Below are 14781 nucleotides of genomic sequence, written 5' to 3' on the forward strand. Positions count from 1 at the left end.
ATTGGTTCATGGAATTAATCATGTATGATCTCATGAGAAGTTGGTTTAGACTTTTAAAAAGTAAAAATGTATTTGCCTTTAATTTGAGCAGGTAAATAAGATGATCTTTTAAAGGAACGAGTATCTTTTCCAATAAAATAAGATAATTGGAAATAATGCACTTGAAATACTATAATTAAGATGTATATTTTATTAGTTTCACTTTTTCCTATTTTAAACACAAATCATCTTATTCCATCTAAAAATCTTACCTCCTTAAATGAAGGAAAAATATACATACATATAGAAAATCGACCTACTTATATTTTATTTTTGGCTGTTTTATTGCTTGTCTGTTTTTTTTTTTAATTACAGGGGCCACGACCATTTCTGTAGGGACACGGGCCCCTGAAGGCTCCTGTGTAGAACCGCCTGTGGCCATGTCTATTGTTGCCACCTAGCTGATAGTTCTGCAGTACAGAGATTAGCCCCTCATTTTAATTATATTTACTTAACACACTGAGGTTTTTTTTTCTTTGTTTTGTTCTCAGGAACTTGCTGAAGCAGAGAAACTCCTTGAGAAGATGAAATCATTTGAAGAGCGGACGTTTCAGTGTCTGGTTTACTACGCCATCGGCCGTGTGTTTCTCAGAGAAAACAGGTAAGAAGAAAATGATGCCTAAACCAATTTTCAGCAGTCTCATCGTTAGGATGTTTATTTTTTCAGCTGGTGTCTCCCTCTTGTTTGTTCAGGTTTAAAGTTGCCATGCAGCAGTTTTTAGATTCACTGCAGATGGTGAAGAATCAAATAACACCGGGAAAACTCACCTGGCCTTTAACTAAAGAGATTATTAAGGAAACACAACCAGATGATTTTAAGGTTTGTGTGTCCTGTACCCTAAAGGAAATCAGATGTGTTGTGATATAAAAAAAAAGTCAAACTAAACCGCTTTTGTTTTTTGTTTCTGCTTTGTCTTGTTTGTTGTTTTTGTGTTTTTGTTTCTTTAGGAAATGCTTGAGAATGCTATAGAGTTGTGTAAATTTCCTCCTGCCCCTGATGCCATTTGTCGTCTTGAAAAATGCCTTTTCCCTCTAAAGCCTGAGATCTATTTCACAGACCCAGATTTTAAGGTTTGTTGTGTTTGATTTCTGTGGAAATCCTATCTGGAAAAATGCAGAAAGCCTTGATGAGTTTTAAATGTATAAGCTTGTCATTGCAGGGCTACATTCAGATATGCTGCTGTCAAAGCTGCAGGGTTGAATTTCACATCAACTGCTGGAAGAGCCTGAAGACAACGAAGTTCTGTGAGAAGAATGAAAAGGTACCACCCCTCTTCTTGTTTTTGAAAACCAGCAATTTCTGATGGGTTTTTTTTTCTTAATTAAAATGTTGATTCACTTTTTTCACAGGATATTCTTCATGAGGCGTGTTTTACTCCTGACTGTTTAGGTAAAATCTGCAGTATAAAAATCTTTGGTCCCACAGGTTTGGTAAAATGTAAGGTAAGATGTTGATCCAGAGGGCACAGTGACTTGAACTACAAAGTCAGGGTTGACAGAGATGTCTCATTTTTTTGTTTTTTTGTCTTGTCAGTTTGAAACGATGATTGTTAAACCGGAGATGCCAAAGAAACCAAAGATGAACCAGAAAGCGACAAGGTAGATCACACTGGTATTTCTGTTGTTTGACTATCATAAGATGGGGGAGTCTGTGTTGTTCTAGATGAGGCAGATGGTTAAAAACAGGCTCCCCAAAGCCTTGGCTTAGTCTTTGCATTGGGCTGGACGACTTATTCCCTGAAGATCTTACATGGCAAATAATGATTGATGGAAGAGATAGCTTAGATTTTCTGCTCCTCTCTCTTCTTGCTCCTTCTCTGCATTCACATTCACACTAGCACAAGCAGTTGATATATTATCTCAGCTTAAGAGACGTTAATTAGAATAAAATGGAAAAGAAACTCCCTCTATTGTCGAACAATGGGGAAATTCTTACAGCAGTAAAAATATTATAGAAAAACACAGATGTGGACCTTAGAAATAAGAATAACATAATAATAATAAAGAGTTAAAAATAAACAATGAAAATACTGTACTGTAAAATGTTTTAACAATGTGAATACTGAAATTCAACCTGCATGAACACCTTGGAAGCTCAGGTGGTGTATTGGTATAAAGCTGGTAGTCATCTGCATACAGATAGAGAGGAGCATTGTTTGAAATAATTAATAATTGCTGGTATTAAAGTATTCCAGCCCCAGGCCAGATTTCCGGCCCATAGCGCTTGCCCGTTGGTAAAAAAATAACTTGAAAATAAATTGATGATAAATAAATTTTAAAAGACGATCGAAATCCCTCTTGCGTCTGTCAGCCAATGTTAGCAAAGGAGTGCTCTGAATCTAACAGCATTAGCCAAACAGAAGAAGAAGGGGGCGGGTGCTGTTTGTACGGTCCCACACACTACATGTTTGCCGGGAGCTACGGCAACAGCTGAATTACCAGCGTCAATAACTGTGTATGTGAGTTAAAAATAAGGGTTTTTTGCTTTCCTCACCGAACACGACCTCTCGCAGCCTGGTTATAATTCCGCAGCAGTGTGTCGCTGTGAGATTTTGGCAGGTGTGATGCAGACATTTTTGGATTCATGCCAAATATAGATGCATGGTCCGCACTGTTATTCCATGCCACAATGCAAGAGGGACAATCAGGAACTAGCTGTGGGTCTAGATACGGCCGAGGCGGTGAGGAACTGGGAGCAATTTGGGTAACAACGGAGGGACATGAGGGCAAAAAAGCAGATATAAGTTTGACAAACCAGAGGCCTTCTGTCTGGAACTGTGTGCGGTCACCTATAATTTGGGTGAGGTGCACCAGAGTGTCTGCTGAAGGGGCGGGAACATCTCTGCGTTCACTATAACACACACGGAGACGACCTAATTTCAAAGTAAATCAGCCTTCATTCACACTAGATATAGATGGTATTGGATTTTAAAAAATGTTAGACTTCAATCATTCATGCAATCTCTGATCCCATGCCCCCACACCCCCTCGGCATGGCTTAAAAATACACACACACACACACACACACACACACACATATATATATATATATATATATATATATATATATACATACAATATGTGTGTATAAAAAGTTCAGGCTCAGGATTTTTCTTTGCTTTAATCCCAGTACTTGTATAAAGTTCAAGGCTTAATACAGAGCCTTGAGGGGTCCCCCTTTGCAGCATTCAGTCTTTGGTTAGATGCAACACTGTTCAACGCTGCTATTTTATTCTGTACTGTTATTTTTTTAGTGTAAAGAAGTTAAAGTCAAAGGAGGATCAGAAGCAGAAGAGGAAAGAATCCAAACAGACGAAGGATAATCAGACCATCAGCAATGAGATTCTGCAGAAGAAAGACGAATCAAGAACACAGAGTCAACAAAAAGGTTTAGTTAAATAGTTTGATGATTCCTTTTCCTCTGCACATGTACCTTTTCTTTTTTTATTAACACTGACTGTTCTTTTTATTTTCTATTCATTCATCTTCAGCCTGGTTGGTGTACAGAGATCGAGTTCTCTTGCAAATCAGTCAGAACATGGATCTTCTGCGGGAGGAGCAGGGCCTCCAGGTGTCCGTGCTGACTGGAAGCCTGCAGCCCTGGTTGGAGCTGGACTGGTCCAGGGGGAATCAAATTGCTGGCAGACTGCTGAACTGGCAACAGGAAAAACTGGAGACTTTGGGCCAAGCGTTGGACCTCCTGCTGGAGAGAAAGAACCGGGTCTGGGCACGAGTTTTTGTAAAACTACTTAGCAGCTGTGTGGGTATAAATTCCAAGCTGAGCAACTGGGCACGCCAGCTTGACAATGCAGGTCAGCGTTCACACGTTTATGTTAAAATAATGGATGATTTAATGTGTCTCTCTGGAGTCTGATGGAAGTTTGATTTTATTTTTTGCTTTCAGGTCTGAACGCAGCCCAGTCTTTCATAGACCGACACTTGGAACACCTGGAGCAGCTGGATCTGGCTATTCTGCTGAACTTTGACCCATTAATGGAAATTATTTTACAGAAACTTGACATTACTGCAGAATTTTTTCCAAGCCTTGGCTTGACTGTGGCTGAGTATCTAAAACAGGCTTCAGCTCATGACATGAGGCTGTTTATCTGGACTCTGGAGGAGCATAGAGAGGGCTATGTTTCTTGTCACACTATATTGGATGAATATTTTGATATGGGTACGTATGTTGAACCTGACAAACCTTTGGTCTGCAAGCATTTCTCTTGCTTTAAAACACTCCGTTTTGTTTTTCAGATGGACATTGTTCTGTCTTAAAAAAGTCTGAAAATGAACATGTAAGTTTCCTACACATTCAAGCTTCAAGCTGAGGCCCATCATTCATAGATAAATGCAACCTTAGCGGTTTTTAAACTGACATTCGGTAAACAATGTCTTCAACTATTACTTTCTACTTCAGTTAGTCGGACAAGTATTATACAATCGCTAGTATTTAAAAAAAAAAAAATAAAAAATAGAATGAGTATGGCTTATTTTCATTTTAGAAGGTGTTGAGCACAGTGTTTCTCTGCACAGTTCCGAGACACATGACTGTACATAAGGTTTAGGATTTCATATTTTCAGTGAGTGGTATCCCTGCTGGGAAGAGTTAACTTTGACCTGTTTAATGTTTTCAGTTTAAAATCAAAAGCTGCTGCCCTAATGACAAATAAAGTAACCATTGAACCATTAAGAACTACTGTTCACATCAAATGAATAGCATCAGAGATTGGATTTTTTTATGGCTTACTATCCTAGGCTGACTTAAATCATTGGTTAGTCTGAGCTCTGGCAAAGAAAATGAAATCTAATGCTTTTCACTTCTAGCTGATCAAATGACTGCAGCAGCTAGGTCAGTTATGCATCCCAGGTTGCTTTCCTTAAGCCAGGTTACACTGTGCGATTTTATTTTATTTATATTTTTCCCTTTTTCGGGGCAATTTTCCAGTCGTGCAAGGATTTTTCGATAGGGCCGACTTTCAGCCTGGTCGTGCGTCGTGTAGTGTACGGTAGGGCTGGGTAAAAAAAATCGATTTTGATTCGATTCCTTTACATTTTTTCAAAATTGATGTCTAGGAAATGAGATTGATTCATTTTATAGTGACACACGTGACGTTCACATTCAAATGAGTTGGAAAGATGCACTCAAGATGTTTCAAGCCAGACAGCTGCAAATATAGCCAATAGGTTAACTGAAGACATTAACAAATGGGGACTGACCAGCAAACACCCTGTAGTTGTTACAGACAATGCTGCAAATATGGTTTGTTCAGTGAAGATAATGCAGCTCATCCATGTCTGCTGTGTTACGTCTGCTTGCTCGAATGAGGCTTCACTTTTTCACTTTTCACAAACTAGTTTGGACTTTTGAGACAGTTTTGTTCAGATCTGAAGTTTAAACTGTCTGATTTACAAGTTTGCACTTTGTGTTTAATGTGTCAGGAAAAAATAAAATACATGAGTATTTTGAAACCTGGTTGAACCACTTTCATTATTGTAAAAACAGGTCAAATCGAAATTAATCGATTTAGAACTGTATTAATCAAAATCGAATCGATTCATGAAAATACCCAGCCCTACTGTACGGGGGGTAACGAGGGGCGATCAGCCTCTCAAGACCACCTCATGATTCCTGATCGGGAGAAAATCAAACATGTTTTTTTTTAGTTTTTTTTTTTTTTGTGACCATCGCTCAGTGCACATGCACAAAAAAAGGATTCTTCTTTTCTTCTTCTTCTCAGATGTAAACACAGATGCATGGCTAGTGAGGGTGAAATGGAGATGTTTTTGTAAAATTGACAGACCGTAGTAGCCACGTTTGTTCAGCCATGTCTTTGTCCAAATACGTCTTCGCCTTTTCTTTTAGGGCTTTCACCACAAAATTGCACAAATTGCCAAGGCAGCGTGTTTCACTCTAGTGAGCTTCATATTCCTCTTACTGTTTTCCTCATAGTGTTTTTTCCTCTACTCATTTTTCTTCCGGATAGACGAGTCAGAGAAGCTCCATCTCACTGCGGAGCTGAGTCTGACGTGTTTTCTAGACTTACAGTGTGAGCAGGCAGATCGAATCACAGCGTCGGGCTGAACATGCATTGAGAGATGTGAACTCGCACTGCACGACGAAACCGCAGGGTTTCATCGAACAGTGTGAGCTGTAGCTGCGTGCAACGATTGAAAAAAATCACACAGTGAATGCCCGGCTTTAGGGGTTAAAGGTTGTACTAGATTATCTCTGGCTGTATGGTCAAGCTTTCATGCTAAGCCTAGATTCTTTACAGCTAAGGCTATGATTTATTTGGTGTTTATTCTATTTGAACAAGTCTTGTGTCATTGATGTAGTCAGTAACTAGTACTGCACATTGGGCAGCACTAGATAAAAGAAGAGTTCATGTTTTTTTTTTTTCCTTGTTTAATGTAGTAGGATCCAATGGAGCATTTCTCCTAAAGCAGGGCATACATTGTATGATTTTTCCAGTCGTGCGAGAATCTTTTCGTTGGGCCGAGTTTCAGCCTCATTGTACGTCCTGCTTCATGTAGTGTCCATGGGGTAACTAGGGACGATCAGCCGCTCACAACTACCTCCCAATCAGGAATCATAAGGTCGGGAGAAAATCAAACATGTTTGAAATTCAGTCAGCTGTCATAAGGTGTTTGTGGACAAATCCTGCGGTTGAAGCAGAGCTACGAGTCGATGTACCAGAACCTCATGCACTTCGCATGTGCAAACAAGGGAGTTCTTCTTCTAGATTGACGAGTCCGACCAGTGCTATCTCTCGGCGCTCAGTCTAACATGTGGTTTTTGGACGTACAGTGTGAGGAGTTAGATTGTATCAGAGCGTTGGGCCTTACAGTGTGAGAACATGCATCATGAGCTATGAACTTTTAAACCCTGCGGTTTTGTCGTACAGTCAGTGCTGTAGCTATGTACAACAAACTTCTTCCTAAAATGAAAAGATGAGCTGTAACATTTCAACATTGTAGCGTAACATTAAACTCTGGGAAAGCAACAAAAGTTTAAAATACTAACAGTATAGTGCTGAAAGCAGAAGAAATGTTCGTAGCCCCAATAATTAGAAAACTGGCACAAATTATACCCTAAAGTAAAAGATGTGAGACCTGCTTTGCGAGTGTGGTCTGCATCGACCTGAGAAATGGCTTGAAAGATGTATCTATTTTTTATTATATAGTTCCTTTTATATTTGCAAAACATTTCTACAATAGAATTGAACTTTTGGAGTTAAATCTGTTTTTTGCTGCTAAAATGCAAAAACTTCAGTTAAAAGATGAACATTTATCATTTTTGTTTTTCTCCTCAAACCTAATATTAGTTCTGAATTAATACAGTAGTTTCACACTGTAGTGTGGATTTTATAGCTGTTGACAAAAGTGAAACGAATGGTGTCAAAAACGTCTCTTGATTGTTAGATTTGCTAATGTTTGCCGTATATCTGGGTTTAACTTCAAATCTGATCAGATTACAGCCTTCATCTTAACACAGGCTAATATACTCTGATCTCATTGCAGAATTCCCCTACGAGGGCTAAGAGTCGAGGCAGGAAAAAGAAACGGAAGGTAAAGTCTCCAAAGATGTGACCTTACTGACATTAAGATCAATTTAAATTTCTAATCATGTTCTTGTGCTGATTTCCACTCAGAATGTTATCGGTTTCTGTCCACTGAGGGGAGTAGCTCAGAGAGAGGAGTGGGACCAAGACTTTTTTGATGATGACTCTTTGTAAGTCACACATGTTAATCTTCCTGATAATCTCCCGAGACATAAACCCGTTATCTGTGCATTTTCATAGCATCTACCGACGATGTGAGAAGCTTTATAGGCTGCTAACTTTTGAGCTTCATGTCCACAGATCATTCCTCCACCCCAATGACCCCTTCACTGTTCCACGTTTCCTTCAAGAGGAGGTGGAGGATTTTGAGGAGTATTACAGCAGATACCTAAATCCATCTAAAGAAAGTTTGTATGAGTAAGTACCAAACACACCACAAATCAGGGCCGCTGGAAGTACTTTGGAACGGGTTACTCTGAAATTTTAATGAATTAATTTATTTTTTAGTTTTTGGACAAAAGACCATTGAGCCTATAGGCATATTTATAGTACAATAAAAATAAATAAATAGATTGAGATTCACTACTTGCCATATACACTTCACTTTAAGCAACCAGGGTCTGCAACACAGACCTCATCGGTTCTCACGTAAATATATGCGCAATTAATTAAACTTCACAAAAGCACTAAAACAACATAGATTTGGTCAGCTGGCATGAACCTGAGTCACTATGTTTACGTCACACGTGACTATTAGCTCAAAAATCCTTTTACGAAAACCATAAGGAAATAATTATACTATTTAAACGTTATTGAACAGCTCTCTATTACACAAAGAACACAAGATCAAAATAACTCTCTAAAATACTATGGTAATGTTAAACTGTACGAATAGATATGAAACTATGCGGTGCTACCATGCTCTTTCTTTGAGCTACAGGCAGGGTGCCCTGGTTACAGGTGTCCAAATGTTGAGGTGCACTCGGGGGTCGCGGAGATAAAGTCTTGCATAAGCGAACGAATTGAAACTTTTATTACATTGAACTGTGTAAATTTTCTAGTCATGCTAGAGCATGGATACCAAGCTCTAGCTTGCTTGAAATTGCCATGACAACGTAACTTCCATGAGCTTGTGTTGATTAGTGCTCAAAATAATTAAATTAAAATCCAAAACTCCACACAGAATAGTACTATAGAAGTCAAAATAATTTCCCAAAATATCTATTTAGAAATGTATAAATTGTGCAAAGTATTTTTAATACTTTTTTTTTTATTTATTTTTTTTTAATCTCCCGCCACTAGGGGGTTGCACCCACTTCCCTCGGCCGTGCCACTTAACGACTCACAACAGAAAGAATTACTTTAAATGACTATACACAAGATGCTGTTTAGTTTTCTTTGGGATATTTTCCACTTGAACTGAAATGTGGTCATTTAACCTTGTTTAGATCATCTGTATGGTTAAAGAATGCCTTTACTTCTGCCAGATCTCCTGTCCACAATATGCTCCGGTTTTATAACATTAAAGACCAAAAGTTGAGCTGCATATAAATATACAGGGTTCCTGCGGGTCCTTTAAAAGTCTTAAAAAATAAAACTAAGGCCTTAATTGGTATTAAAATGTCTTAAATCAGTCTTTTGTAGGTCTTGATTTTTAAAACATCATAAATAGGATAATTTTATATTTATTTTTGTAATATAAATAAAACATGAAAAATTGACATTTTTGTTTTTATAAAAAAAAAAAATAATGGCTCACCATTATTGGTTCAGTCCCGATAGCGGAACCAATAAAAGCGTTGTTGCGGGCGGGACATTTGGAAGATACATCATTAACTTTTTGTCTGGAAAATATGAGCAAGTGTAAATGTAACCAAAATTGGCTCCAGCCAAGATTTTTCTCCATATCTAAAACCAGGGAACATACATGAGACACAGTGGATTTTGTGCAAGAAGTCATTCAAGCTCGGAACAATGGGAATTAAGGCAGTGGAGTCACATGCGAAGCGCGAAACACAAAGCTTCAAAATCGAGTTACTGAGAAACAGCCGGTATTTCTCAGTTTTGTTCCACCCTTGTCTCTGCAACGCCTCCACTTTTTTAACCAAATCAAACATACTAAGAAAACGATGCAAAGAAAAATAGCTGCAAAAAAGACTTAGCACTGGTTATGTTGTGGCTTTAAAACTGATTTGTTTTGTTCCCTGCTAAAAAAAGTTTGTGAATTCAGTTAAATAATTGTTAAAATATATCTGTCATTTGTGTATTTTTAGCTTTCTTCCTGTATGAAAAGTTTTTCAAAATTTGAAACATTAGTGCAGTGGTTTATGTTAAAATAAACCTTTGGGTTAAGTTGTCACAAGCAGGTTTTTCTTGTGTTTCTTGTGAATTTGGTCTTAAATTTTTATTTCAAGTGGCATTAAAAAGTCTTAAAAAGTCTTGAATTTAACTTGCTTTATGCTGTAGGAACCCTGATGTATCTCCAGTGATTTAAATTAATAAATATGTGTTCTGAAACCTTCAGCTTTTTAATCTGCGTTTTAATCTCAGCTGTTCCAATTCTTCTGCAGCTACTTTGCTCAGATCCTGGAGGAGCACGGCCCCCTGGCGGTCGATGACCACTTGCTTGTGGGCGGTTATGCAAACTTCCCCTACGATGTCAGAAAGAGGATTGATGATGCGGGCGGCCTGGAGTTCTTCCTGTTGGAGTCCCTCCGCTTCATTAAGCTGGGAAGGTGCATCGGTCTGGCCAAACACGCCGTCTCCATGCAGCAGGCCAGACACGGCCCCAGCCTGGACGACCTGGACGAAATAGTTGATTCTCACTGTGACTCTTTATCACCTGACTTGTATACAGCTAGTGATTTTACAGACTTTTCAAAGGGTTATTCCCCCATACCCCAAGCATCACATTTAGTTCTCCCAAACCCGTATTCATATAGCTCCTCCGTGTCCCCCTGGCCTGTCTCAGACTTTGACCCATCCCCTCACTTTTTAACCAATGGTTTCACAGAGCCTCATCTGGATGTTCTGGATGAAATTTATGAAAACCCCGAAACGAATTCAGCTTCACAGAGAAATATTTTGTCCCCGGATGAAAATTGCTCCAGTAAACATGCTTCAGTGCAGGTAAATGCCAACGTTCAGGCTTTAAATGAATCCCTAATAAATGTGTCGAATGCATTTCATTTTTGATCTTTTTGTTTTGGATCTGATAGACGTGTCCGGAAGCGTGTAGAAGTGTGGTGGTGAACACAGAGCTTTATGAGCATTTTGAGAAATGCCAGGTGAGTAAAGGTGGATGGAAGCAATAATGGCTGAAATACAGCATGTCTCACTAAAATAATGTCTTATGAATATTCCCAGTTTATAATCCCACTTCAATGCAGCAGCTGGCGGTGTTTTTGTGTCTTTGATATATTTTCTACATCAACGTCCTCAGAAAATCTCCACTCTATGCATATAGTAATACCCCTGTAGCTTTTTATCACTCGTATTTCCATCTCTCTCCATCCTTTGTCTTCTTAGAGCCTCAAGCTTCACTGTTTTTGTTTTTTGTTCTGTTCTAGTACTTTAGACAAACCATGGAATAGGAAAGCTTTCTTCTGTAGAAATTATATTTTTTTTAAAATGCTTCCTAATCATGTAATTGTCTTTATATAATGACGACTTCTACTTCTTTGCACCTTTCAATAATGAACTATATGTGGAGATCCTGGCTTAAAGAAATTGGAGGTTTTAATTAACTAAATGTGGAAAAAAATGTTGAGCATAAATCCTTTTGCAAGGCACAGTCTCATGTGTCTGAGGTCACCATCATTTTTTCAAGGTATCCGGAGAGATGCTGTTAAATTGGTGAAAAAGTTAACTTTTCCATAGTGATGGACAGTATTATCCTGAATGGATATTTAGTTTTTAAAAAAGCAGCTTCTCTTTTTTGTTTTATATTCTTTTTATTCAGAATCAGTACTATATTATATCATTTCAAATACAAGAGACAAAATACTCATATTTTAACAAACTTGAAAAAACCTATTAACCTGGTTTCCTGGTGAAGAAGCCTCTTGGATGAGGCGAAACGTCATGTAAAAAAACTTCACGTCCTGTTGCCTAGACTAACATTTTTATATATATATATATATATATATATATATATATATATATATATATATATATATAGAGAGAGAGACACACACACATACCTCGGCTCACAAGCATTGTGGCTGTGCACTACACAAGACAATGTTCCCATGGATTCAATCATAATAACATAAAGCAAGATGACTGCATTAAGTGGGAACCGTTTTAAGTTTACCTAAGTGCCTCAACATGGCATTCCAGATGGAGAAGAATTTGTCCCTGGACCCCCTGAGAGTATATTTAATTTTCTCTAATTGTATGGATTATATTGCTAAACCACAAAGACACTTTTGGTGGATTTATTGTTTTTCAGTGCAATAATATTCTTCTATGTAGAAGCAGTGCCTCTTAAAGGAATTATGTTTTTATAGCTTTTCCTTAATGTTGCATTTCTTCTATCTGTGGTGCCAAATATGGGTTCAATGCTTCTGACAAGGTTTTAAAGAGTTTAGACCCATATAATGCTAGGGATGGACATGACTGAAACATGTGTGTTAAATCTGCAGGAGTGTTTTGACACCTGTTGCGGCTTGCATCTGTGTTAGGATTTCAGCCAGTAATGGTTTGGAGCAGTGGATGTGATGTAGGATCTTGATTTGTAGAAAGGTTAGCTTGGCACAGGATGTTGTGGTATAAAAAAAAAAAAAAAAAAACTTCTCTTTGAGCTTCATTTACCTTTTTTTTTTGTTTTCAGGGTGATATCATCAAGCAGGAGAAGAAGAACAAGGAGCTGGAGGAGCAAATAAAGATAACTGAAAACTGTGAAAAACCTGATCCAAGCAACAATAGAGAAATCATTTTATTGGAAAAACTAATAAATGACAACACTCTAAATATACAGGTAGGTCAGTGAAGATTCTCTGTCATCCAGGTCAGTCATTCCAAAAAAAGTAAAAAAAAAAAAAAAAAAAAACACTGGACTTTGTTTCCAAGTTTGGAGACATTTCTCTTCCCATCCAGGAAGCTTTTTCAATACAAAATGTCAGAATTAGCGTTGAGTTTGAGGCTTTGAGTGGACCAGAAACTTGTTTTGGCTTGGAAAACATTCAAATTGAACAAAAACGGGTTCGCCCCTTAGTAATGGGCAGTGGTTTGGGTTCTTTGTTAGCCTGCAATGCCCAATACAGGTCTATACCTCAGAAAGGGGGGTCATTAGGGGCAATTATTGGCCTGGGCACCTTCAAACATAAGGCTTCGAGCTCAACGCTGATTCTGACATTTTGAATTGGAAAAAGCTTCCTTGATGGGAGGTGAAACATCTTTAAGCTTGGAAACAAAGTCCAGTGGATTGTTGTTGTTTTTTTGCAATACAGGTTGGTCTGAAGCATTCACACTGTAACTGCAAGATTTTGGCCGTTTCTGAGTGAATTAAGTTTTGTTTTGGTTTTAGGTGACCAATAAGGAGCTGGTAATGTTTCAACAAAAGCTGGAGGAGGAGGTGAAGAAGGACCAGAAGGAGAAGAAGGCCAACCAGGAGGAGCTGAAGTCCCTGAAGATGGAGCTGGAGCAGCTGGTGGAGGAACAGGGCAGGTAAGCAGGGTTCCAAAATGTCAACCTCTGAAGCTCTTAGATATCGCCCAGACTTATTAAAGTCAAGTTAAATTGAATGTAGTAGCCTTTAAGCTTTGTTTCTGCTTGGTGTTTATTGCTGTTGTTTCAGTTTGACTGTTTGACATTTTCATCCACATGCAGCCTCTCCAGGAACATCAGAGAGAAGAGGAGCAGCTATGAAGCCAAACTCAATGACTTCTTGGAGCTGAGGTGAGCGGCAGCAGAAACCCAGGGTTTCTTGAAATCTTGGCTGAATTTCTCACTGATTGCCTTTGCTTCCCTCAGCAATCAGTCAGCAGCTGAGAAGATGAGTTTGGAGGATGAGATAAAGCGCTGCAAGGCTTTGCTAGCTTCTTCTACCAGAAGGTCCCACATTGCTAAGGTAACCTGACAAGACCTAACTCCTTCCAGTGGGGAGGGGGTAATTTAAAGAAGGTGCAGAATAGGGTTGGAACATTGACCCATCTACATGTTTAACTAATCATATATCTGCTTTTTTGGTTCTGTCCAGCTGTCGGTAATTGAAAGCAGCAGGGATCAGGGTTTATACGGCCTCTACAGAGAGCTGGCAGACGCCAAAGCTCTGCTGAACAAACTGGACGAGGCAGCGCACAGGTGAGAAGGGGGAGATCACAGGTCAGGGTGGGAGGCTGACAGACAGCAGCTTTAGGCCTCAAAGGGCTTTAAGCTGTGCTAACAGAATCTCCCTGCAGCAGGGGAAAATCTAGCTATGTTAACATGGAGAAAAGCTGCATGCGTTTTTCTTTGCATTTGTTGCATCAGAAGCTCAATAGTGATAATGTTAAGAAGCCTGAAGTTCCTCAATCTAAATATTAGGTCATTAGAGTCATAGATCATTATTCAATGTCAATTATAGATGTAGCACTTTTTAAAAAGCTGGTAACTGCACCATAGTGCTGTACAGTTTTAATAAATTCAAATGTGCATTCAGTACATTTGGGATAAGAAAAAATAGGATGGGTAGTTTACAGACTCAGACCTTATTAAAATGTAAATTAATATAATGAGCATTAAAGAGTGATTTAAAATTATCCAAACCTTTGGCACATATTGGGTCCAAAAACGGCAAATGCTGGTTCTCTGATTCTAATAAGTTAGGTGTAGCACGGCATGTTTGAGGGCAGCTGGGACGCGTCGAGCCAGAAAACAAGTGTTTATTAGGTAGGAAAGACTACATGGACCAGTTGTGAAGAAGACGTCTTTGGCTACGTTCACACTGCAGGCCTTGATGCTCAATTCCAATTTTTTTTTTCCATTGCCGTTCATATTTACATATATGCGACTTGTATGTGATCTCCTGTGTGAACTGCATTCATGCAACGGAAGTGTCCCGCATGCGCAATAGAGGACGCAATAACGTCACAGGCTAGCATGTTCTTTTTTTTTTTTCCGGAAATAAACATGGATGGTAGTGCCGGCGCGCATCTAGCGGTCTTTTCCAACCATAAAAACAATCTTTTAAATATGG

General features: G+C 38.7%; 1 protein-coding gene across 1 annotated transcript in view; it reads left to right on the forward strand.

Annotated features, from left to right (window-relative positions):
- Window positions 1–14781, forward strand: part of ttc3 (tetratricopeptide repeat domain 3) — a 45664-nt gene that overhangs the window by 26207 nt on the left and 4676 nt on the right. The window contains exons 20-39 of the mRNA XM_038271950.1: window positions 531–640; window positions 733–859; window positions 988–1110; window positions 1200–1301; window positions 1390–1482; window positions 1574–1638; window positions 3294–3427; window positions 3531–3851; window positions 3944–4216; window positions 4294–4334; window positions 7561–7608; window positions 7692–7771; window positions 7902–8018; window positions 10172–10730; window positions 10820–10888; window positions 12436–12582; window positions 13132–13271; window positions 13434–13502; window positions 13578–13674; window positions 13804–13907. Coding sequence (XP_038127878.1) covers window positions 531–640; window positions 733–859; window positions 988–1110; window positions 1200–1301; window positions 1390–1482; window positions 1574–1638; window positions 3294–3427; window positions 3531–3851; window positions 3944–4216; window positions 4294–4334; window positions 7561–7608; window positions 7692–7771; window positions 7902–8018; window positions 10172–10730; window positions 10820–10888; window positions 12436–12582; window positions 13132–13271; window positions 13434–13502; window positions 13578–13674; window positions 13804–13907 — 2819 coding nt within the window. The remainder of the gene's footprint in view (window positions 1–530; window positions 641–732; window positions 860–987; window positions 1111–1199; window positions 1302–1389; window positions 1483–1573; window positions 1639–3293; window positions 3428–3530; window positions 3852–3943; window positions 4217–4293; window positions 4335–7560; window positions 7609–7691; window positions 7772–7901; window positions 8019–10171; window positions 10731–10819; window positions 10889–12435; window positions 12583–13131; window positions 13272–13433; window positions 13503–13577; window positions 13675–13803; window positions 13908–14781) is intronic.

This window comes from Cyprinodon tularosa, unplaced genomic scaffold, assembly GCF_016077235.1.
Source record: "Cyprinodon tularosa strain WSP-4 unplaced genomic scaffold, ASM1607723v1 ctg812, whole genome shotgun sequence".
Taxonomy (NCBI): domain Eukaryota; kingdom Metazoa; phylum Chordata; class Actinopteri; order Cyprinodontiformes; family Cyprinodontidae; genus Cyprinodon; species Cyprinodon tularosa.